Source organism: Lipotes vexillifer, unplaced genomic scaffold (genome assembly GCF_000442215.2).
Source record: "Lipotes vexillifer unplaced genomic scaffold, Lipotes_vexillifer_v1.1 scaffold706, whole genome shotgun sequence".
Taxonomy (NCBI): domain Eukaryota; kingdom Metazoa; phylum Chordata; class Mammalia; order Artiodactyla; family Lipotidae; genus Lipotes; species Lipotes vexillifer.
Window position 1 is genome coordinate 1 of NW_006787749.1, and position 25,613 is coordinate 25,613.

The 25,613-nt window shown below is 40.0% G+C and overlaps 1 protein-coding gene across 1 annotated transcript; it reads right to left on the reverse strand.

Moving 5' to 3' along the window:
• Window positions 1–15,519: 15,519 nt before the first annotated feature.
• VCF2 (VCP nuclear cofactor family member 2) lies at window positions 15,520–24,332 on the reverse strand. Its single transcript, XM_007460776.1, has 3 exons — window positions 24,292–24,332; window positions 22,480–22,579; window positions 15,520–15,747 (listed from the first exon to the last, which is right to left on the reverse strand). Exons 1-3 carry the CDS (start codon window positions 24,330–24,332, stop codon window positions 15,520–15,522), a joined length of 369 nt encoding a protein of 122 aa, XP_007460838.1.
• Window positions 24,333–25,613: the final 1,281 nt, after the last annotated feature.

Here is a 25,613-nt window from a genome sequence, read left to right on the forward strand (position 1 = left end):
GAAGGATAGGTGTTAGCTCTTCTCTAAATGTTTGATGGAATTCACCTGTGAAGCCATCTGGTCATGGGCTGTTATTTGTTGGAAGTTTTTTTTTATCACAGTTTCAATTTCTGTGCTTGTGATTTGTCTGTTTTTATCTTCTATTTCAGTCTTGGAAGTTTGTACTTTTCTAACAATTTGTCCATTTCTTCCAGGTTGTCCATTTTCATGGCATATACTTGCTTGTAGTAGTCTCTTATGATCTTATGTTTCTGCACTGTTAGCTGTTACTTCTCCTTTTTCATTTCTATTTCTGTTTATTTGAGTATTTTCCCTTTTTTTCTTGATGAGTTTGGCAAATGGATTATCAATTTTGTTTACCTTCTCAAAGAACCAACTTTTAGTTTTATTGATCTTTGATATTGTTTACTTCATTTCTTTTTCATTTTTTTCTGATGTGATCTTTATGATTTCTTTCCTTCTGCTAACTTTGTTTTTGTTTTTTGTCCTTTCTCTAACTGCTTTAGGTTTAAGGTTAGGTTGTTTATTTGCGATTTTTCTTGTTTCTTTTTCTGGTATTGCTATAAATTTCCTACTTAGAAAAGCTTTAGCTGCATTCCTTAGGTTTTGGGTCATCGTGTATTCATTGTCATTTGTTCCTAGGTATTTTTTGATTTCCTCTTTGATTTCTTCAGTGATCTGTTGGTTATTTAGTAACATGTTGTTTAGCCTCCATGTGTTTGTATTTTTTCTGTTTTTTCCTGTAATTGATATCTAGTCTCATAGCTTTGTGGTCGGCAAAGATACTTGATACAATTTCAATTTTCTTACATTTACCAAGTCTTGATTTGTGACCCAAGGCATGATGTATCCTGGAGAATGTTCCATGAACACGTGAAAAGAAAGTGTATTCTGTTGTTTTTGGATAGAGTGTTCTATAATATCAATTAAGCCTATCTGATCTAATGTGTCATTTAAAACTTGTGTTTCCTTACTGATTTTCATTGTGGTTGATCTGTCCATTGTTGAAAGTGGGGTGCTAAAGTCCTCTACTGTTATTTTGTTACTGTCAATTTCCCCTTTTATGGCTGTTAAAATTTGCCTTAGGTATTGAGGTTCTCTTATGTTGGGTGCATAAATATTCACAATTGTTATATCTTCTTGGATTGATCCCTTGATCATTATGTAGTGTCCTTCTTTCTCTCTTGTAATATTCTTTATTTTAAGTCTATTTTGTCTGATATGAGCATTGCTACTCCACCCTTCTATTGATTTCCATTTGCATGGAATAACTTTTCCCATCCTCTCACTTTCAGTCTCTGTGTGTCCCTAGGTCTGAAGTAGGTCTCTTTCAGACAGCATATATATGGGTCTTGTTTTGTATCCATTAAGCCAGTCTGTGTCTTTTGGTTGGAGCATCTAATCCTTTTACATTTAAGGTGATTATCGATATATATGTTCCTATTACCATTTTCTTAATTGTTTTGTGTTTGTTATTGTAGGTCTTTTCTTACTCATGTGTTTCCCTCACAGAGCAGTTCCTTTAGCATTTGTTGTCAAGCTTTGGTGGTGCTGAATTCTCTTAACTTTTGCTGTCTGTAAAGGTTTTAATTTCTCCATCGAATCTGAATGAGATCTCTGCTGGGTAGAGTAATCCTGGTTATAGGATTTTCCCTTTCATCACTTTAAATATGTCCTGCCACTCCCTTCTGGCTTGCAGAGTTTCTGCTGAATGATCACCTGTTAACCTTATGGGGTTTCCCTTGCATGTTATTTATTGCTTTTCCCTTGTTGCTTTTAATATTTTTCTTTGTCTTTAATTTTTGCCAATTCGATTACTATGTGTCTTGGTGTGTTTCTCCTTGGGTTTATCCTGTGTGGAACTCTCTGTGCTTCCTGGACTTGACAGACTATTTCCTATGTTAGGGAAGTTTTCAACTATAATCTCTTCAAATACTTTGTCAGACCCTTTTGTTTTCTCTTCTCCTTCTGGGATTCATATAATTCAAATGTTAGTGTGTTTAATGTTGTCTCAGAGGTCTCTGAGACTGTCCTCAATTCTTTTTATTCTTTTTTCTTTTTTCTGCTCCACAGCAGTTATTTTGACTATTCTATCTTCCAGCTCACCTATCCATTCTTTTGCCTCAGTTATTCTGCTATTTATTCCTTCTAGAGTATTTTTAATTTCAGATATTGTGTTGTTTATCACTGTTTGTACTTGTTAAACGTTTCTTGTATTTTCTCCATTCTATTCCTGATACCTTGGATCATCTTAACCATCATTACTCTGAATTCTTTTTCAGGTAGACTGCTTATTTTCTCTTCATTTTTTGGTCGGGTGGGTGTTTACCTTGCTCCTTCATCTGCTGCATATTTATCTGTCTTCTCATTTTGTTTAACTTACTCTGTTTGGCGTCTCCTTTTCACAGGCTGCAGGTTCATAGTTCCTGTTGTTTCTGGTGTCAGCCCCCAGTGGCTAAGGTTGGTTCAGTGTGTTGTGTAGGCTTCCTGGTAGAGGGGTCTGGTCCCTTGTTCTGGTGGGTGGGGCTGGGTCTTGTCTTTCTGGTGGGCAGGGTTGCGTCCATTGGTGTGTTTTGGTTTGTCTGTGAACTTAGTATGACTTTAGGCAGCTTCTCTTCTAATGGGTGGGTATGTGTACCTGTCTTGCTACTTGTTTGCCATGGGGAGTCCAGCATTGCAGCTTGCTGGCTGTTGGGTGGGGCTGGGTCTTAGTGTTGAGATGAAGATCTCTGGGAGAACCCTCACCAAGTGATATTATGTGGGTTCAGGAGTTTTCTGATGCTCCAATGTCCTGGACTCATCCCTCACACCTCAGAGGCTCCAGCCTGACAGCAGGCCAGAGCACCAAGATGCTGCCAGGCACACTGCTTAGAAGAAAGGGAAGAGAAAAAAGAAAAGAAAAGAAAAGAAAGAAAACAAAAACAGAAAAACGAACAGACAGAACCCTAGGACAAATGGTAAAAGCAAAGCTATGCAGACAAAATCTTACCAAGAAGCATACACATACACAGCCACAAAAAGAGAAAAAGGGAAAAAATGTATATATGAAAAAGGACGCGAGCAACCCAACCAATAAACAAACCCGTCAGTGATAATAAGCACTAAATACTAAACTCAAATAAACACAAAACTAGAAACAAGCTAGATGCAGAAAGCAATCCCAAAGTCTACAGTTGCTCCCAAAGTCCACCTCCTCCATTTTGGGAACATTCATTTTCTATTCAGGTATTATTCAGATGCAAGGTTTATCAAGTTGACTGTGGAGATTTAATCTGCTGCTCCTGAGGCTTCATGGAGAAATTTCCCTTTCTCTTCTTATTTCGCATAGCTCCTGGGGTTCAGTTTTGGTTTTGTCTCTGCCTCTGCCTATAGGCTGCCCTCAGGAGTCTGTTTCCCACCCAGACAGGAGGGGGTTAAAGCAGAGGCTGATTAAGGCTCTCTTGCTCAGTCAGGCTGGGGGTAGGAAGGGGTATGGTAGTCATAATTGGAGTGCGGGGTGAGCCTGAGGTGGCAGAGGCCACTATGACATTGCAACAGCCTGAGCTGCGCCATGTGTTCTCCCAGGGAACTTGTCCCTGGATCATGGGACCTTGGCAGTGGCATGCAGCACAGGCTCCTGGCTGGGTGTGGATAGTGACCTGTACTTGCTTCTTAGTGGCAGTGGCCGCAGCGTTGTTATCTGGGGTCTGAGCTGATAGCCACGGCTCATGCCTATCTCTGGAGCTCACTTAGGTGGTGCTCTGCCTTCTGTGGGCACCCTGGGAAGGAATCCTGTCTCCTTGCGAACCCCAAAACAAAGGTTTCTTGCCTCTCCAGCAGGTCCAGACATTTTCCTGGACTCTGTCCCAGCTGGCTGTGGTGAACTAGCCCACTTCAGGCTGTCTTTACACAGCCAACCCCAGTCTTCTTCCTGGAGTCTGATGTCCAAAACCTGAGCCTCAGCTCCCAGCCCCCACCCACCCAAGCAGGTGAGCAGGCAAGCCTCTCAGGCTGGTCAGCACCAATATTTTGTGCAGGAATCCCTCCACTTTGTCGTTTGCACCCCTATTTCTGCACTCTCCTTTGTGGCTCTGAAGCTTCCCCTGCAAACACTACCCATCCCTGCCAGTGAAGGGGCTCCCTAGTGTGTGGAAACTTTTCCTCCTTCATAGCTCCTAACCCTATTCTTTTGTCTCTGTTTTTTCTTTTCCCTACCCAGGTACGTGGGGATTTTCTTGCCTTTTGAGAAGTCTGAGGACTTCTGCCAGGGTCCAGTAGGTGTTCTGTAGGAGTTGTTCCACATGTAGATGTATTTTTGATGTATTTATGAGGAGGAAGGTGATCTCCACATCTTGCTCCTCTGCTGTCTTGAAGGCCTTTTCCATACTTCGGTTTTCTTCTCATTTAGTTTGCTCTTTTATTCTTCCTTCATAAGATTAAATCAAATATAATTAATTTGAGATCTTTTTAATCTTCCTATATAAAAGCATTTATGATACAAATTTCCCTGATGCAGTGGTTTAGCTGAATTCCATAACTTTTGATATATATGCTTTTAAAATTCAATTCAAAATGTATTCATATTTCTTTGTGATTTCCTCTTTCAAATATGGGTGTTGTTTAATTATCAAATATTTGGCTGTTTTTCAGACACTTTTCAGTCATTGTTTTCCAGCTCAATTCCATTATACTATAGGACACACATTACATACTGTAAATTGGTTTAGATTTGTTAAGTTTATTTTATGGCTCAGAATATGGTTTATCTTGGTACACATTCCCTGTGCACTTGAAGAAAAGCATATATTCTGCTGTTGCAGGTTAGCATGTTCTAAAAATGTCAATTAGATCCAGTTAGTTGATAGTGTTGTTCAATATTTCTCTATTCTTACTGATTTTCTCTTTACCTGTTGTATAAATTGAGAGAGGAGTGTTGAGGTGTCCAGCTATAATTGTGGATTTGTCTACTTCTTATAGTTCTATTTGTTTCATGTATTTGGAAGTTTTTTTATTAAGGGCATATACATTTAGTATTGTTAGGTCTTCTTGGAGAGTTGATCTCTTCATCATTATATAATGTGTCTCTTTATCTCTGAGAATATTTCTAGTGTTGATGCTGATACAGACTGAATGTTTGTGTCTCCCCCATCCCCTGCCAAATTCGTATGTTGAAATCTAATCCCTGTGTGATAGCATTTGCATGTAGCGGCCTTTAAGAGGTGATTAAATCATGAAGTCAGAGACCACAAGAATGGAATTAGTGCCCTTATAAAAGGGACGCCAGAGAGATCCTTCATCCCTTCTACCATGAAAGGATACAGGCAGAAGGTGGCTATCTATAAATCAGGAAGCAGACCCTCTCAACACAGCAAATCTGCCAGTACCTTGATCTGGACTTTTCAGCCTCCATAACTGAGAAATAATTGCTTGTCATTTAAGCCACATAGTGTATGGTGTTTTTGTTATAGCAGCCAGAATAGACTAAGACAGAAATTAATACTGAGAAGTGGGGTGCTATTGTAACATATACCTACAAATGTGGAAACTTCTTTGTAGCTGTGTACTGGGTAGAGGATGAAAGAGTTTTGAGGTGCATGCTAGGAAAAGCTTACATCTTCATGAAAGGAACTTTCAAGGCAATTCTGGTGAGGGCTCAGGAAAAATTAGGAGAGCTGTAGAAAAAGCCTCAGTCTTCTTAAAGAGTACCTAAGTAGTCCTAAACAGAATGCTGGTAGAAATATGGATGGTAAAGACCATTCTGATGAGGTCTCAGCTGTAAATGAGGAAGATGTTACTGGACAATGGAGGAAAGGTAATCATTGTTATAAAGCAGCAAAGCACTTGGCTAAATTGGGTTTGTGTTCTAGTGTTTTTTGGAAGATACAACTCATAGGAAATAAAATTGGATATTTACCTGAGGCAATTTCTAAGCAAAGTGTTGAAAGAGTGGCTTGGCTCCTTCTGGCTATAATAAAATGTGAGAAGAGAGAAATGCCTTAAAGATGGAATTGTTACTGAAACCACAGAAAAACAAAGGGTCATAAGAGACTACTACAATCAAGTATATGAAAATAAAATGGCCAACCTAGAAGAAATGAACAAATTCTTAGAAAAGTACAACTTTCCAAGACTGAAACAGGAAGAAACAGAAAATAGGAGCAGACTAATAAAAAAAAAGAAACTGAAACTCTGATAAAAAAATATCCAACAAAAAAATGTCCAGCACCAGATGGCTTCACAGGGGAAGTCTACCAAATATTTAGAGAGGATTTAACACCCAAACTTCTGAAAGTCTTCAAAAAAATTGGAGAGGGAGGAATACTCCCAAGCTCATTCTACAAGGCCACCATCACCATGATACCAAAATGAGACAAAGATATCACAAAAAAAGAAAATTACAGGCCAATATCACTGATAAACATAGATGAAAAATCCTCAACAAAATATTAGCAAACCAAGCCGAACAACACATTAAAAGGATCATAAAACCTGAACAAGTGGGATTAATCCCAGGGATGAAAGGATTCCTCAGTATATGCAAATCAATCAATGTGGTACACTACATTAACAAACTGAAGAATAAAAACAATACAATCATCTCACAATATGCAGAAATATCTTTTGACAAAATTAAACCCCATTTAAGATAAAAATTCTCCAGAAAGTGGGAATAGAAGGAACATACCTCAACATAATAAAGGCCATATATGACAAACCCACAGAAAATATCATTCTCAAAAGTGAAAAACTGAGAGCATTTCCTCTAAGATCAGAAAGAAGACAAAGATGTCCACTCCCTCTCCACTTTTACTCAACATAGATTTGTCAGTCGTACCCCTGGCACTCAGAGAAGAAAAAGAAACAAAAGAATCCAAATTGCAAAAGAAGTAAAACTGTCACTGTTTGCACATGATATGATAGTATACATAGAATATCCTAAATATGCTACCAGAAAATTATTGGAGCTCACAAATGAATTTGGTAAAATTGCAGGAAAAATTGAAAAATTAATGCACAGAAATCTCTTGCATTCCTATACACTAACAATGAAATATCATACAGAGAAATCAAGGAAACAATCCCATTTACCATTGCATCAAAAAGAATACCTAGGAACAAACCTACCTAAGTAGGAAAGGACCTGTACTCAGAAAAGTATAAGATACAGATGAAAGAAATCAAAGATGGAGGACCCATCAGATGGCAGAGGAGTAAGATGTAGAGATCACCTTCCTCTCCACAAATACATCAAAAATACATGTACATGTGGAACAACTCCTACAGAACACCTACTAAACACTGACAGAAGACCTCAGACTTCACAAAGGGCAAGAAACTCTCCATGTACCTGACTGTGTGGCTGACAGGGTTTTGGTATTCTGGCTGGGTGTCAAGACAGAGACTCTGAGGTGGGAGTGCCAAGTTCAGGACATTGGTCCACCAGAGACCTCCTGGCTCCATGTACTATCAAATTGCGAAAGCTCTCCCAGATATCTCCATCTCAATGCTAAGACCCAGCTTCACGCAATGACCAGCAAGCTACAGTGCTGGACACCCTAGGCCAAACAACTACAAGACAGGAACAAAACCCCACCCAGTAGTGGAGAGGCTGCCTAAAACCATAATAAGGTCACAGACGCCCCAAAACATGCCACCACACATGGTCCTGCATACCAGAAAGACAAGATCAAGGCTCATCCACCAGAACACAGACACTAGTGCCCTCCACCAGGAAGCCTACAAAACCGACTGAACCAACCTTAGCTACTGGGGACAGACACAAGAAAAAATGGGAACTACGAACCTGCAGCATGTGAAAAGGAGACCCCAAACACAGTAAGTTAAGCAAAATGAGAAGACAGAGAAACACACAGCAGATGAAGGACCAAGGTAAAAACCCACGAGACCAAGCAAATTTAGAGGAAATAGGCAGTCTCCCTGAAAAAGAATTCAGGGTAACAATAGTAAAGATGACACAAAATATTGAAAATAGAAGGAAGAAAACACAAGAAACATTTAACAAGGACCTATAAGAAATAAAGAGCAAACAAACAGTGATGAACAACAAAATAAATGAAATTAAAATATCTCTAGAAGGAATCAATAGCAGAATAACTGAGTCAGAAGAACGTATAAGTGACGTGGAAGATAAAATAGTGGAAATAGCTACCACAGAGTAGAATACAGAGAAAAGAATGAAACGAAGTGAGGAGAGTCTCCAAGACCGCTGGGACAACATTAAATGCACCAACATTCAAATTATAAGAGTCCCAGAAGAAGAAGAGAAAAAGAAAGGGACTGAGAAAATATTTGAAGAGATTATACTTGAAAACTTCCCTAATATGGGCAAGGAAATGGTTAATCAAGTACAGGAAGTGCAGAGTCCCATATAGAATAAATCCAAGGACAAACATGCAAAGACACATATTAATCAAATTATCAAAAATTAAATACAAAGAAAAAATATTAAAAGCAGCAAGGGAAAAACAACAAACAACATACATGGGAATCCCCATAAGGTTAACGGCTGATCATTCAGCAGAAACTCTGCAAGCCAGAAGGGACTGGCAGGACATATTTGAAGTGGTGAAAGGGAAAAACCTACAACCAAGCAGCTCATGCAGCTCAATAACAAAGAAACAAGCAACCCAATCCAAAAATGGTCAGAAAACCTAAATAGACATTTCTCCAAAGAAGATATACAGACTGCCAACAAACACATGGAAGAATGCTCAACATCATTAATCATCAGAGAAATGCAAATCAAAACTACAATGAGATATCAGCTCACACCGGTCAGAATGGCCATCATCAAAATATCTAGAAACAATAAATGCTGGAGAGGGTGTGGAGAAAAGGGAACACTCTTGCACTGCTGGTGGGAATGTGAATTGGTATAGCCCCTGTGGAGAACAGTATGGAAGTTCTTTAAAAAACTACAAATAGAACTACCATATGACCCAGCAATCCCGCTACTGGGCATATACCCTGAGAAAACCATAATTCAAAAAGAGTCATGTACCAAAATGTTCATAGCAGCTCTATTTACAATAGCCCGGATATGGAAACAACCTAAGTGTCCATCATCGGATGAATGGATAAAGAAGATGTGGCACATATATATAATGGAATATTACTCAGCCATAAAGAGAAAGGAAGTTGAGCTATTTTTAATGAGGTGGTTGGACCTGGAGTCTGTCATACAGAGTGAAGTAAGTCAGAAAGAGAGAGACAGGTACCATATGCTAACACATATATATGGAATTTAAGAAAAAAATATGTCATGAAGGACCTAGGGGTAAGACAGGAATAAAGACACAGATCTACTAGAGAATGGACTTGAGGATATGGGGAGGGGGAAGGGTACGCTGTGACGAAGCGAGAGAGTGGCATGGACATATATACACTACCAAGTGTAAGATAGATAGCTAGTGGGAGGCAGCCGCATAACACAAGGAGATCAGCTCAGTGCTTTGTGACCACCTGGAGGGGTGGGATAGGGAGGGTAGGAGGGAGGGAGATGTAGGAGGGAGGAGATATGGGAACATATGTATATGTATAACTGATTCGCTTTGTTATAAAGCAGAAACTAACACACCATTGTAAAACAATTATACTCCAATAAAGATGTAAAAAAAATAAATAAACAAATGGGACCTAATGAAACTTAAAAGCTTTTGAAGAGCAACAGAAGCCATAAACAAGACGAAAGACAGCCCTCAGAATGGGAGGAAATATTTGCAAATGAAGCAACTGACAAAGGATCCATCTCCAAAATTTACATGCAGCTCATGCAGCTCAGTATCAAAAAAACAAACAACTCAATCCAAAAATGGGAAGAAGACCTATATAGACATTTCTCCAAAGAAGATATATAGATTGCCAACAAACACATGAAAGAATCGTCAACATAACTAATCATTAGATAAATGCAAATCAAAGCTAGAGTGCGGGGCTTCCTTGGTGGCGCAATGGTTGAGAGTCCTCCTGCCGATGCAGGGGACACGGGTTCGTGCCCCGGTCGGGGAAGATCCTACATGCCGCCGAGCGGCTGGGCCCGTGAGCCATGGCCGCTGAGCCTGCGCTTCCGGAGCCTGTGCTCCGCAATGGGAGAGGCCACAACAGTGAGAGGCCCGAGTAACGCAATAAAAAAAAACAAACAAAAAACTAGAGTGCGGTATCAACTCACAGCAGTCAGAATGGCCATCATCAAAAGTCTACAGACAGTAAATGCTGGAGAGGGTGTGGAGAAAAGGGAACACTCTTTCACTGTTGGTGTGAATGTAAATTGATACAGCCACTATGGAGAACAGTATGGAGGTTCCTTGAAAAACTAAAACCCTCATACGACCCAGGAATCCCACTACTTGTCATATAACCTGAGAAACCATAATTCAAAAAGAGTCATGTACCACAATGTTCATTGCAGCTCTATTTACAATATCCAGGACATGAAAGCAACCTAAGTGTCCATTGACAGATGAATGGATAAAGAAGATGTGCCACATATATACAGTGGAATATTCCTCAGCCATAAAATGACACGAAATTGAGTTATTTGTAGTGAGGTGGATGGACCTAAAGTCTGTCATACCGAGTGAAGTAAGTCAGAAAGAGTAAAACAAATATCGTATATTAACGCATATGTGTGGAATCTAAAAAAAAAAACCATGGTTCTGATGAACCTAGGGGCAGGACAGGAATAAAGATGCAGAGGTAGAGAATGGAGTTGAGGGCACAGGGAGGGGGACGCGTAAGCTGTGATGAAGTGAGAGAGTGACATGGGCATACATACCCTACCAAATGTAAAAAAGATAGATAGTGGGAAGCAGCTGCATAGCACAGGGAGATCAGCTCGGTACTTTGTGACCACCTAGAGGGGTGGGATAGGGAGTTTGGGTGGGAGACGCGAGAGGGAGGGCATATGGGGATATATGTATATGTATAGCTGATTCACTTTGTTATACAGGAGAAACTAACACAACATTGTGAGGCAATTATACTCCAAAAAAGATATTAAAAAAAAGAAGAAAGTGGAGAAAAATGATGCCAGATATAAAGGAGTAAGAGTTAAGGAAATCAAATTATTCAACATGTAGGCTCAGATGAAGAGCTTATAGTAATCTTTGCTCCTGTCTAATGTGTGTCTAAGTAAATAGCAAACTGTTCCCTGTAGGAAATTACTTAATGATTATTTTATTCCATAGCAATAGCCATGTGCTGTTTAGGATGAACAAGGGTTCTGTGTTAATTAGGGAATAACACAGTTAATTGTCACTTGTGTAACGTGGAAACCACAAGGTAAAACCCAATGTCACCTGCTGGGGACCAAGGAGAGACTGAGGAGAAGCTTCACTTATCCAAGGGCTTGGCTTCTGTTAATGGAAGAGGTTCACACTTTATTATCATCCAAGGGAGACTGAATTGATACATCAATACCCAGGCATATAAGCCTTGTAAACTTAAACTCATCTGGATTTACCAAATGTCACTTATAGGGACAAGTTGCCAACTCAACAGTTTTTTTTTTTTCAGCTATCCTGATGCATATATTCCTTCCTGTTTGGCCTATGCCAGGAAATCAATCAGGTTCGAGGCCATGAATTGACAAAGGTGAGATTGCAGGAGGTGCTGAAAGGCTACATGTTCCATATATTAGCTGCCTATGAAAAACTTTCAGAAGAAAAACAGACTAAGGTTGGTGTTGAAACGTTTTCCATCAACACACATGCACCACCACCACCACATCACATACCACACAACAACACAACTGACTTTTTTCTGGGTTTCAGTGGTCCACTTCAAGAGTTCAAAGTGTTTGAGACAACTTAGTCCATATGTCAGAAGTCAGGTCCTGTAAAAATACCCAATTAGTAGTCATCTCTGGCTCCTGCTCTAATGGTCAACCTGGTCCTCACTACAAAAGCAGCTCAATAATAGAAGAAAGGTGGCCTGTGTGAAGGTGGGAAAGTTTAGGTTCTCAACCGTGGCACAGTTGTTTGCCCACTATGTGCCTTTCAGCAAATCATTAGCCCCTCTCAGTTTCTTCAGGATCAGAAGTGGTCATGAGGATAACTTGCTGCCAGCCTCCCTCTCCCTGCCTGTGAAATGGAGAACCCACACCACGTCTACCTCAAGGGTTATTGTGAGGAAACCACATAGTGTGTGGCACATAATGGGTTCTCATTTAAGGGCAGTTCCTCTCTCCCCAACCTCCATTCCCACCTCACCTTCTATGAAGCATTCTATTCTCACTTTCTATTCCCATTTCTGTAGTGACATTTCTAAGACAAGGTCCAATCTCACCTCTTGAGTTAACCTGGCTCCCCTTCTTCAATCTACTAATTTTGGATAAAATCCAGAGAAGTCTCTCCTTCTTTTTTCTGCTATTCTTTGAAAATTCTTCTCCTGCAGAGCAGAGATACCTAGTTTTGAAGAGCTGGGTTCCTTCCCTGCTATTAAGTATTGAGTTTTATTCTAAGACCAAGGGACAAAAAACTGACCTTTTGTTAAGTAGTTAAACTAGCCATATGATTCTACAAAGCCATTGCTTCTGAAACATTAACCTCTAAGTTGTCCAGAGTAGGAAGATGTTTATTATACCCTTTATAACAAGACACCCCTCATAATTAGTGGGGACAGAGAACTAAGTTCAGAAAGAAGGTGCATTTCCAATTATGCAGAATAAGGCTCTGCAACTACTTAATATCTGCACTACCTCAACGTTGCTCTGACAATCTAGGGCAAAGAAAGTCAGTGAGGCACACAGGACTCCAACTGTCATAGCCTCATGTTCTACACTGTTATCCTAATGAAAGGAGTCCTCTGGTCCAGTGAGCCTTGAAACAGTGAGCCCTGTTAATTGGACAATAACATGATGAGCATTTTAGTTTGCTCTGTTTCTTCTCTCTCGTATTCTCTTTGGATTGGTGACTGGCTCAACAAACCAGTTCACCTCCTGGAGTGGTTTATTTTACTCCCCAAAGCTGCATAACATACTACCATTGACTTGAATTCAGTTCATGTAAATGAATTAAAGGATGCATTGGCTGGGCCCTGAAATTTCCTGTCCATGTTATTGATATTCCTTCACTCTATCATGGAGTTTTCATTTCTTCTATTGAGCATAACAAGCACTGCAAAGGCTGGGTCAAACAGAAGTGCCCCCCCCCAAAGCCCAAGTCCATGCAAACAGCAAGAGGTTCATCCCTGTTCCTCTTTACCATCTTTCACCAAACGACACAGTTGGCTCTCCTTTTAAATAGTTGATTGGGCACTGAATGACAAAATGTATTAATATTGGTTTTAAAGGCAGAGCAATATATAAATACAAGATCTTACTAGCTTGAGCTAACCAGTGTTTTAAAAGATGCTCATTCTCTGACACTATCAAGTAGCCTCATAACAGAAATATATTGTAGGTTGCCAAGGTTTAGACAATCTGCAGAAGACAGGGTAGAGATTACATATGGCATTTACTGGGATAAGAGATTTACACTGGCGGCCTTGGACTACGATTTTACTTACATTGAAAAAAATAATGTTTTGTCACGGTGAGAGCTTCATCTCTCATATCATTAAATGGGTGGAGAATGAAAGGAAGTTTGCTTTCTCAGGTTTTTCAATGGCACTGCATTTTTAATATATGCTTTGTTTCCATTCAATGCCACATATTGAAGCCTGCAGAATTCTTCCTGGGTAATTCTGAATCATGTGTGCACCTGTGGTTTGGGAGTTCAAACAGGTTGTCTTCTTTAATATTTGGTTGTTTGCTTTATGATACAGAGAAAATGATAGCCAAAAAGTAAAAATTCTTCTTGTCAGACACCTGGTTTTCCAACTTTGGAGACAGTAGTCATAGAAAAAAATATTCTTACACAAACTGTGCAATTGAGGAAAAAAATTGACCCAAATTGACCCATGCCTACTCCATAAGTTTGAGGCCAATGGTGCTGTAATCTTTCCCCATAATACTAAAAGTCCACTACCAGTATCTGACCTTTAAATCCGATCCATACTAAAGGAAACAACCATGTAAATGAGGGGCATGCACACGCACTTGTGTGTGTGTGTGTGTGTGTGTGTGTGTGTGTGTGTGTGTGAGAGAGAGAGAGAGAGAGAGAGAGAGAGAGAGAGAGATATTTCTCCTCTTCCTAGGACAGTTTTCCTTTTCAAATATTAGTTCTGTGACTTCATAAAGATCTTATTCTTCTTTTAGTCAATCTGTTATTTTATGCCTTTTCCAAATCTTGACAAATGGCAAAGACCTAGAGCTACCTTTAATTCTCATATCTACTTGTTTCTGCTGTGTGGACTGTCAAATATATTGAGTAGGGAATGATGTGAACATGCAAGAGATTCTTATTAGACACCAGCGCCCTTTTCTTTAAATCTAGTGGCATGTTGTACCTCTGGCACTTGGCAGGGCAGACGGATAACTGGATACATTCTGGCTCCTTGTTAACACAGCTCATCACTGAAGAAGCAGGCATGTCTATGAAATCACTCTTCAAATCTGATTAGCCCTTTAGTATAACTGAAGAACATGGGAGCATATCCATTTCTCTCTAAATAGACACAACTACTGCCTATTTCTTCTAATGGTGCCTCAGCCATTGTTTGTAAGCCACACCAACCTTTGCAGTTTCAATGACAGAAACTGGCCCCCTAGTCTCTGTGAAGGGGTCCCTGAAACATAAAGTGGAGGGTTGTCAAACCAGTTTAACAACACTTGTTACTTTAGACATTGGGCCAGGTAGCTTATCCTTTTTCAGCATTAACTCTAGACAATAGGTAGAATTGTAAATGAGATCACATAAACTACTAATAATTAAACACGTTTATGTGCAAGACAGAAAGTTGTTATGTACTTATTGACTGACAGAATTGTGCAATGTTTAATACTAAATCTGAAATGCACACTCTGGAGGATTAATGGTACAGAAGTTATCTGAGTATACAAGAGTCATAGAAACATTCTTTCTAGAAATACAAAGAGTGGAGAAAATTACTAGAGAGATTTCACTTATATAGTCTAAACTGGGTCTAATTTGGCCTCTCACAAGTTGAGAGTAATTTCAATAAGACATCTGCCTTCTGAGAGGCAGTATGGCAGTCCAATTCAGTGCAAGACTGAATCACACTATCTATACTTTGGAATAAAGTAACACCTTTTTTCATGAAAATGTCATGTTCTTCACCAGCCTATTAATTTTTGAAACTGAAGATCTTTCATTTTCAAAGGATGTTTGACTAGAGTTTCTAACTGACAGATTTGGAAACCAATCTGAATTGGACATTCTATGGATTCAACCTGAAGGTGAGTTTGCCTCATAGATTTGACACCCAACCTGAAAATAATTATAAAAATTGCTTCAAAGCCCCCTTTGAAATAGCAAATGTGCAGCAAAACCCCAAGTCAAACAATTGTCCCTCAGCCTTTTGTTTAAAATATAGACTGAAAAGCCAACAGACCCTTTTGTGTGTGTGCAATTGCTTTTATAAACAAATTTTAGGCTGGAATAAGGAGCTCCTAGTTCATCATGCTGGAGATTGTCCTTGCTGCTGTAGGCTGTTGAAGTGTTCCTCCCTTAAGATCTGGTTGATGAGGGAGTAAGAACCTTGGCATAGTGCATACTCCTCATATGAGGGTTGAGGTGTACTCATGTTGAGTTCAGCAACGATCTGGTTTAAGCTGCTTTCTGGTCCGATTACTCTCTCTGGGGTATTAACACTGCTGCTGCTCCTGTCTTTTCCACTGCTTGAAGACTGGAGGATAAAAAACAGAAACAGGATGAGTATTACGCTATTACACTATTTTTTGTATTCATCTTGGAGAATAGCAGCATCAACCATTACACTAAACCTTAATGGTTTAGAAACTAGAGCCACTTAAAATATTTCAATCTATGCTCACAACACAGCAACCCGTAAATTAAGTTGGGATTAACATCCACAATTTTATGGATGAGGGAACTGAGATCCATTGACTTGCCCAATGTCACGTAGCTGGGAAGTGGCAGAGTGAGCATTCAAACACAGGACTTCTAATTTCAAATCCCTTCACTAATCGGTTGTTCCTGCTTGCAGCAGGAGCTTATCCTAACAACGTGCATCAGAAAAGTAAGTTCTCACCCTCCAAGAGAAAGCATCGACCAATGCTACATAATGTATTAAAAGTACACCCGTAAAGAATAAGATGGATTTTGGGAGCGCACTAAAATAAAACAAATAAATTGTTACATACATACATTTATGTGCACATACATACATGCACACGTATATACAAACCAGTGATGATGTCGTACCTATCCCCTGATAGTGGGCATACGTGGTCCTCCTATATCAATGCAAGGCTACACTCAGATCCTGAAAGGCACTTGATATACATTTTACGAAAGTTATATGTTAATTATTGGCATTTTTAAGACTAGTATTTATTGCTGTTCAACAAATATGGATGTGATATGGGGTGTATGTGTGGGTGTTTGCACCTAATATTCTGTTTTTAATTGAACTCTAACATGACTCAGGGTCATTGTCATAATGGAGAAACTACTAAGGATTCCTGAAAACAGTCATTGTCAAGAATTTCCTCCCTTACGGTGTTAGGATTCTCAAGGGAGAAAGTAATGACAAGGATCCATATCTGAACTACAATATTTAACAATTTTGATATTGCATTTTGGGGGAACATGCTATTATTTTTATTTCATTTACATTTAAACTTCACCAAACACTGAGCTCAAGTATATGCTGGCCCTTTGTTCAGAGTTTTTAAATGGACAGACAACTTTACAGGTGCAATGTATTTAACACTGCACAATATATTCAACAATTAGAGAATCTAGGGGGTGGTATAACTATATACCTTTATACATTTAGTAGCACAAGTAGAGGGACAAGCCCTGCAACTGGAGGAAAAACCCGTTCAGGAGTGAACAGAGAGGTCCTTGGTTGCTGAGAGAATCTCTCCTTGGCTTCAGCTTCGAGACAAACCAAGGAGTCTGTCAGGACACAAAAATACACTGAATTCAGGACAAACAGGAGCAACAGGATAGGTACTGAGGGATTGGCTCTTGTCAATTAAGATTGTGGGGGCCAGTCTGAAGTGAGTAGGGCTGGCTGGAGGCAGGAAATGTGGCAACTCAAGTCCAGGATCTGTAGATTAGAACAGCAGCCTAGAGACAGAATGGTTACTGCTTTCTTCATAAATTCCTGGTTTTCTAAACAAGTTCCTAGGATGCTTTCCTCAAACAGCGGGTATTGCATTTCTTATAATGCAATCTTTACCAAAGGTAACATTAATAAGACTTAAACCAAGAATGGTCATGGCTCATCTGTCATTTGGAGCTTCTCGACATAGACTGCACACCAAACTGCCCACAGGTCCTCATAGACAGCTTATGTCCATCTTTATGCAACTAGAGACATACATTAAAAGAACTGTCCAGGAAAGAATTAGGATCACCCAATGGAAATGAAGGTTGTCACCAACAGCAATCAAACTGGCTTCAGGACTTAATGTCAAGGCCAATTTAAAAAAATATCCAAAAAGATGATTTTCCTAGCTCAAGGGTAAAAATCTGAAATCTCCAGTGGCATAAAATAGTGAAGTTATGAATATTTAAAAATAAGTAGGTATTACGTTGGATAAGAAACCCACCACACACACTTTGGTTTCTCTTAGTTGGCTTTCCTGATCGTTTTTCATTACAGGTACTGTCTGAAAAACAAGGTAAGAACTATAATTAGTTTCTGGTGAATCAAATTTCATCTCAAATGACAACATATCTTTTTTATACTATAGTGTAACACTAGGTGATGCTAGACTTTGAAATGGTACATTAAAATTAACAAGCTAGAAGAGATTTCTGTAGAATAATTGTTAAGAAAAAATTGATCTGCCTCCAATTTCTAGTTCATTTAAAGTGTTTTCAAACCCAGTTGTGTAGAGACATAAGTACAAATGTTCATTGTGACACTGCTTATAATACCAGCATTGTTGTTAATAGCTGAAAATCAGAAACAATTAAATGTCCAAAAGCAGGAAAGTGATTAAGTTATAGTGCATCCATTCATACAATGCGATTTTGTCAGCCATTAACAATGATGATATAGCTGTATTTATACTGATATAGAAGGATGTCCCTGACATCATGTTTGTTTGTTTATTTATTTAAAATTTGAGACTTTGGATCCTTTATTATTTTTTTCATTTTTATTTATTTTTTATATTTTACTTTCTAAAGCATTCACAAGAAATGTATTTATTTTGTGGAAAACAACTATTTTATTTCCAAGTAAGTAACCTAGAGAATGCTACTACAGGACCAAGGCACATCTCCTGCTTTTGCATTCAGTTACTTCTGACTTCAAAACAAAGACTTAAAATGGACTGTGATGCTGTAAATGAGATTGCCTTTAAACTACTAAAGAACATCTAAAACGTCGTATCCACTAGCATTTTCTAGGCCAGTAGTTCTGATTAGCTAATAAACATAGCCTACGTTATACAACCCTGGGCCTTGTCTCATTTCACCCTTTTGAACGTACTTCATACGAGATACCCCACTTAATGAGTTCTATTATTGTCAGAGTTCTTGGGATGAAAAGGTTTCTCCTTGATACCGTATGGTTTTGACACTTGAAATTGCTATCTTACTACAGAAGCTTTTTCCTTACTGCACTTGATTTTAGAAAGAGAGCAAATTCTTTCATCAGAAGAGAAATGAGATTTTAAACGCTTCAGGATTGAGAAAGCCATAAAATATAAATGCTTTTCACCATCCTCCTGATACCTCAAAGAAACTTCTCATCAGAATGTATTTGCCAGTTACAAAGCTCATTCTTTTTCCTCTGACCATTCGATATAAGCTTAGTGCTGATACCTGTGGAAGACAAATGAGAACAGGCCCATGCTCTGCAAAATTGAAACCCTTGTAAGTTCAAGTACACAGCAAAATAAAATTACATTTATAAAAGACTCTGACCAAGGGTCTCTCACTAAATGACATTTACAAAAGCACTACACAAAAGTCCTAGGGTCTAGATCTGTGTGAAAAGGCAGGATTTTAGATTAGTTCAGGCCATAATGAAATCTGCCTGCTTACACTGTAACCAAAGAAGTTTCAGTTGAGTCCAGCAGAGATCTTCCACAGCACATTCTATTTGGAGATAGGCATCAGGACCACCTGTGGGGTTTTTGTTAGTTTGATTCACATGCACATGCCAAGTCCCCATCCTGAGAGGTTATCTCAGGTAGGCACAGGTTGTTCTGATACCCAACCACTATCCAAACAATTACTTGTGTGCCTACTATGTTCAAGCACATACTTTGCCAGGGATACTTAGGGACTCAACCAAGAGCTAATTCCTGAGCCCAATCAAGAACCCATCCTCTTTGAGGATGACAGTGTTAAGCTATTGCAGTGACAGGAATGTAGCAATGAATGCGGACCAGGGAGATAGAAGAGGCTCCTTAAAATGAATGGCATCTGAACTGGGCCTTGGAGGATGGGGAGAATATTAATAGGATGGGTGTGACAAAGGGAGAGAACAACAAGAGCACAAGCAGGGTGAAGAGGAGTCTTTGAGGAGACAAAGCTAGAAATACAGTGTGGCTGGGGCCTCCCGGAGAGGAGTTTGTGGGAGACAAAATATGCATGAGAAGGTAGAGCTAGGTTATCAAGGGCCTTGAATGTCATGCTGAGAAGTCTGTCGGAATAGGTACTTGAGCCTAAGAGACATGCTCGGATCTACATTTAGGAAGAGGATTCTAATGGATGAATGGAGTAGGAGGAGAATGAGAGCACAGAGACCACGGAGGAAATTTCTGCAATACATTTAGCAAGCGGCAATGCAGGCCTGAATTAGGATAGTGGAAATGTAAAGGAAGGCATATATGCGATACACATCAGAAGTAGGATAGCAGGAGTCATGGAGGAAATGACAGAGACATTTAAGTTTACCCCAAGCACCCAGGACCGGTGGGGTCTGAGGAGCCAAGTTTTAGTGAATAGTTGCATGAAGGGGATGAGAAGTAACAGGCAGTGAAAGCAGATTGCAGCTGGGAGGTAAAGGGGGAGAAACGATCCACTAACTTGAGAGAAGAATACGGTAGACAGAAAATTAGTTAGGAGAGAGAAAGAGCACCTTATCAGGCTAATGAAAGAACCAGCGAATAAATAGAATCTGAAGAGACGAGGAGGAATATTAATTAGAGAGCATCTTCAACAAAAAAGAATGGGAATGCATGTGTATATTTACAACAGAGAATTATGTAATTCTCATTAATTGTAAAAGCAGATTAAGCTGGTATTAAAGCTTTTCATTTATGTGAACCTCAACAACAAAGAAATTTTTCACCCCTAGTACATATCCCATACCTAGAATTGTAATATGATGTTTATTCTAAGGCAGCTGTAGAAACTAAATTAAGCAAGTCCATCCAAGCACTTAAAGTATGTGCTCCCAAAGTTCCAACACATTTGAAATGAAAGGCTCGCTCATATTTGCTAAAACCAATGAAACACTGTAGAATCTTATGAGCCATAGGATATCAAATCAATTTGGCTGCTGAATTACAATTACTTTCCAAATTAGCAAGGCAAAGGTACTTATGTGTTAACTTCTCTGTGTCAATGGGATAAATAATCTACACTTTTCTGTAGCTCAGTTTCCCTCATAACATGAAGTTGAACAAGACATTGAGTTCTAAGTTGTTTTCTAAGTCAAAAATTATATTTATAATAGAATCTATATAAGTATAAAACAATTTAAACAACTTCACTTTGTTTCAACTCAGTTAATGGCATTTGAACAAAAGATTGATAGGTAACCATAATCTGTAGAAAAACATGAGTGCATACGTATCTTCAATTCTTTAAAACAACTTAGATTTTAACATCCAGTTGGAATATAAAACTGCTCAGGATTGCTTGGTATACAACATGAACAAAGTTTCATAAAATGCATGCAACAGATTGGGCCATTTTTGGAAAGGGTTGTCCCTGCATTTTTGAATGTATCTTTTAAATGGAGGATAATTTCAGAAGTTAACATTTTGCCATGGTTTATAAAAACATGACTAACAACCATTAGTTTGTTCAATGACAGTTTCATCCGAAATAAGGTCTCCCAAAGCAGTTCTGTGTCTTAGAATGTGTATAATTAAAGGTGATGTGAATACCCAAATCTACAGTCAACCTAAGAGAAAACATTTTTCAAAAATTATGCCAAATGTTCTAGTTGTCTTATGAATTTACACTACTTTAAACAACAACCTGACAAAGAGACAGCTCCTACCAGCTTAAAAAAGGGGGTGGAGGAGATTTTATAGAATTCTAATTTTTAAACATAGGTGGGGCTCCTGGTTCTGTTTCTCTCTCATTTGTCTCACTTCTGATGCTCCCTTGGAATTCTAGCATTGGGATATCAAATCTTTTCCAATTCAGGTACAGAAGAGACAAAGGCAGAGATATGTTCCCGATAAGCCAATTCTGTTCATATCTACACATTTTTTCACTCTCAATTTCTTGCTACTACTTGGCAATCTGAAATATAAAATGAATGGTCTTGGCAAGTAAGAGGGACTAATACAAAAAACATTAGTGTCTTTGTGTTTGCACTTTCTAGAAGGCTTATATTTATGTACGAGGGCACAGATTTACAGGAAAAGTGGTGATGTAATTTGTAAAGATATAAGGTTGAACAAAAAAGAGCAGTACTCCTGAACATGCAAAGATATTCAACGAAAAAGGCCAGCATCTAAGAGAGCAAGTTACATGAATTATACCTAGCTACAATTTACCCATCCAAGTAGCTGCCCAGGATCTGGGACTATCACCACCTGCGTAGAGGTTCCAGAAGGATGACAGGGATCGATAATCATTTCACTTTTTGCTCACAAAAGGGACAAGTGAGCACTACTTAGTCATTAACTAATAGGTTTCATAAATAAAGACTTAACAAGGTTCCTTTAATCCTCTCCTAGTAAGCTATACCTCAATTAAAACAATACTATGCTAATGCCACAAGTCATTAAAATTCAAGCTCTTCCATTCAAGCGCCATTAAAGCTTTGCAAAATCACCAGACTCCCCCATCCTCAATTTCATTTTCACATTTCCTAGCCAGAAATCAAGAATCCCCTTCTAGCCGATAACACATCATTATACTCCTGAAAATTTATTCTCCATCTAAAAATAAGGGAGGGGGGTAAGATGATTATTCCCTGCTCCTATGACTGGAGAAAAGTCTAAGACCTAGCTTTTCCTGATGACATTTTCACTAAGTCTTTTTCTGTGCTTCCTTACCACCTTCTGTGAGATATTGCATACCATGGCTAAGGGCTCCAGCTCAAAAGCCACTGCAATCAAGTAAGAATACATTTTTGAAGGTTCTTGGAATGATACATTTCTTTTAATTGCAGGGCACCAATTGGATAATGTAACTTAGGCAGTGGATGAACTAGAGAGAGGCTATCTGACAATATTCCTACCACTGCATCCTGAGACTCCTGAAAGACAGGGTGTCTCTTACTCCTTTTGGACTGGGGAGAATGGTGATTGTCCTCTTTATTATGATTCCTTCTTCTTTTCCTGAAAATAAACCACAAGAGAGAGGAGAAAATATCACCCAACAATTGATCTTTTGGACACTTAATTTGCGAGCCAGTGGCATACATATATGTGAAATCTTGTCAGAGAAAATAGAAGTCATCATCTGCTACTCCAATAATTTAAAGTTGGAAGCACACATCACACGCATGAAGAAGGAAAATATGAAACAGGAACTCTAGGTTGAAAAGTCAAGCTGTAAATTTCATTTCTAAACATTAGCTTCATAATTTTAAATGACTCTTGGGAATAAAGTAAGAACAGGAAGAATTTAATAGCTACATTTTCAACATCTACCTCAGTAGGCCCATTGTCTTCATTTCCTGAAGTTACAATTCCAGGTTAAGTGATTTTTAACCCCTTCTACATAACACTTAAGACAGGTGTGGCTGCCTATGCCTATTTACTGTTAATGCTCCTGTGAAAGTGGTATAGAGACAGACAATGGAGAAACTCTCCAAGTGTGCTGTTAGCCAATTATTGTTGCTGTACCAACTACTATTATGACATAATGGTTACTTCACTAGATTGTCATCATGAGATTGTGACTGATTACTAACTTGAAATACGGCCTCTCAAAAATGTTTTTTTTTAACATCTTTATTGGAGTATAATTGCTTTACAATGGTGTATTCGTTTCTGCTTTATAACAAAGTGAATCAGTTATACATATACATATGTTCCCATATCTCTTCCCTTTTGCATCTCCCTCCCTCCCACCCTCCCTATCCCACCCCTCTAGGTGGTCACAAAGCACCAAGCTGATCTCCCTGTGCTATGCGGCTGCTTCTCACTAGCTATCTATTTTATGTTTGGTAGTGTATATATGTCCATGCCACTCTCTCACTTTGCCACAGCTTACCCTTCCCCCTCTCCATATCCTCGCGATTGGTAAGATTCCATCTTCAGCCCCAATTCCCCTCTCAGTAAGTAATCAGATTGCAGCATTTGACAATACAGTTCTTGCAGACACCCTATAATTGAACAGACATTCTTCCAAGCCATCTACTTAGAGAGTACTTTTAAGTTTATGGTACCCCTAAGGATGGCTGAGTCTACCCATTTTTATAATTTCATTTCTCTTCAGTCTTTCTCCCATCTCTGGGAGACTGAGTACTGATCCCATAAACCAGTGATTTCAAGCTCTTTGTTAAAGTAAAAGAAACTCCTTTCTTAACAAAATAAACATGCAAACAAACAAAAAAAAAGCAGCAATAAATAAGAGAAAAAAGAGGAGTCACTGCACTGAGAACACAGGCTCTTTAACCACACCCTCCCCTGGATCCCCCTCCCTGTGCTACCCATTAGCTTAGCCTGACTCTTCTTAAAACTGAGGAAACAGCAGGCCCAAAGAAGCAAAGTGACTCAGAGTAAAATAAAAGGCTGGTAGAGATGGAACTGCAAGGGAAGTTCTCTTGAGCCCTGGCCCAAGGCCCTCCACAAAGCCCTACAAGAGGAAAACTTTAGTAAAGAACTACACGTCCGATCAAATGATGTCTTTATGATAAAGAAATTGTCAGGATAAATTAATTCAGATAATTTGTGTGCAGTGCTGTTAAGAAAACTTTTTTTTTGGTAGAAAATATGTGCTATTTTTTCAGATGTATGAGCATGCCAAGGAACCTTCAGAAATGTTACCTGGACTTGGTAAGAGAAAGACCACTGCAATCAGTTCAGACTTCATTCGTACATACTGCTTATTGTCCAGTGACTGTGTTCCTAATTCCAAAAGCATGGCCGTAATTGGGCCCCTGCATTCATATTTAGGACCAGAGAACACATAATACCAGCCGAAGCGGCCCTGGCGATATTGGCCGAAGAAGCAAAGCGGGATGGTGAGGACCAGAGATGGACCGGTACAGGCCACCGTTGGCCAGACAAACCCTCCCAGCACGGCAGCCTTCCTTAGTGCTGCCCCTGGAACCATAGCAACAGGGGCAGGAAGTCCTGGTGCCACGGAAAGTTGCGAGCCTGGGGGGCGGGGCTGCGCGCCGGTGGGCAGGTTCTGGGCCTGTGCACCTGTGCCCAGTAACGTCAGTGCCAGTCTCCCCGCCCGGGTCCGCTAGAAGTTTCCTCCCTGTCCCTGTTTCGAATTTTCGGCTAAGGGACCTGACCGGTGATATCCGGGTCCCGTCATCCACTGCCCCAGCCCCCCACGTGCGGGACCGGTACCAGTCCCCTGGTCATTCTCCTCCCGCCCACCCCCGGCCTGCAAACGCACTCGTCCCGTGGCACATTCACCGTGCTCCTGTCAGCCCTCACTCTTCTGATCCGTCCCGGCGACCTCAGTGCCCGCGAGGCTCAGCCGATCACCCCGGAGCCTCTCCGACCTCAGCGATGTTCTTCTCCTCCCCACCCGAGCATCCCCCTGCCCACGGTCACGCCCTGGGCATCAGGAAGACCGCGGCCCTCATGGTGTATAGCATTCCTCCCTCTCATCACCCCCAACACGGCGTCCTGTCCTCCAGTTCCCTCGCTCTAGTGCCCCTGTATTGATAGCCCCAACCTCCTGGAAACCGCCAGCTCACCGACCACACATCCTTCCACACCATCCGCCAGGCCCCTCCTTACTCCGCGGACCCAGGGCTGGAAACTGTCCCCCACAAACACACCTCCTGTGCTCCTTGCACACTCCTCCCTACTCACCCTCTGCTTTGTATCTGAGCACCTCAGCACTGAGGACGAAACTCTGAAACTTTACGGAATTGTTTTATCTTAAATCCATGACCAGGGGAGAATTGCTTTTCATTTTCACTCTCACCTACAATACTACATTACACACTGGCAACCCTCCTCCATTCTAATGACCACCAGTCTCCCCCCACCCCCCGCTTCCCACAGAAGCAGTCCCGTGGGATTTTTCAAGCTTCCCAATCCCACTCTGCCTGTTTCTACCCTGGTACTCTGCTGCCCCTCTGAAGGAAGTGACCAGATCCCATTTGAGGCCAAGCCCTTCACCTGGATCCCATATCCTTCCTCCTTCTCGAGGAGTGGGCCTTTGCAAAGATCATCCCTT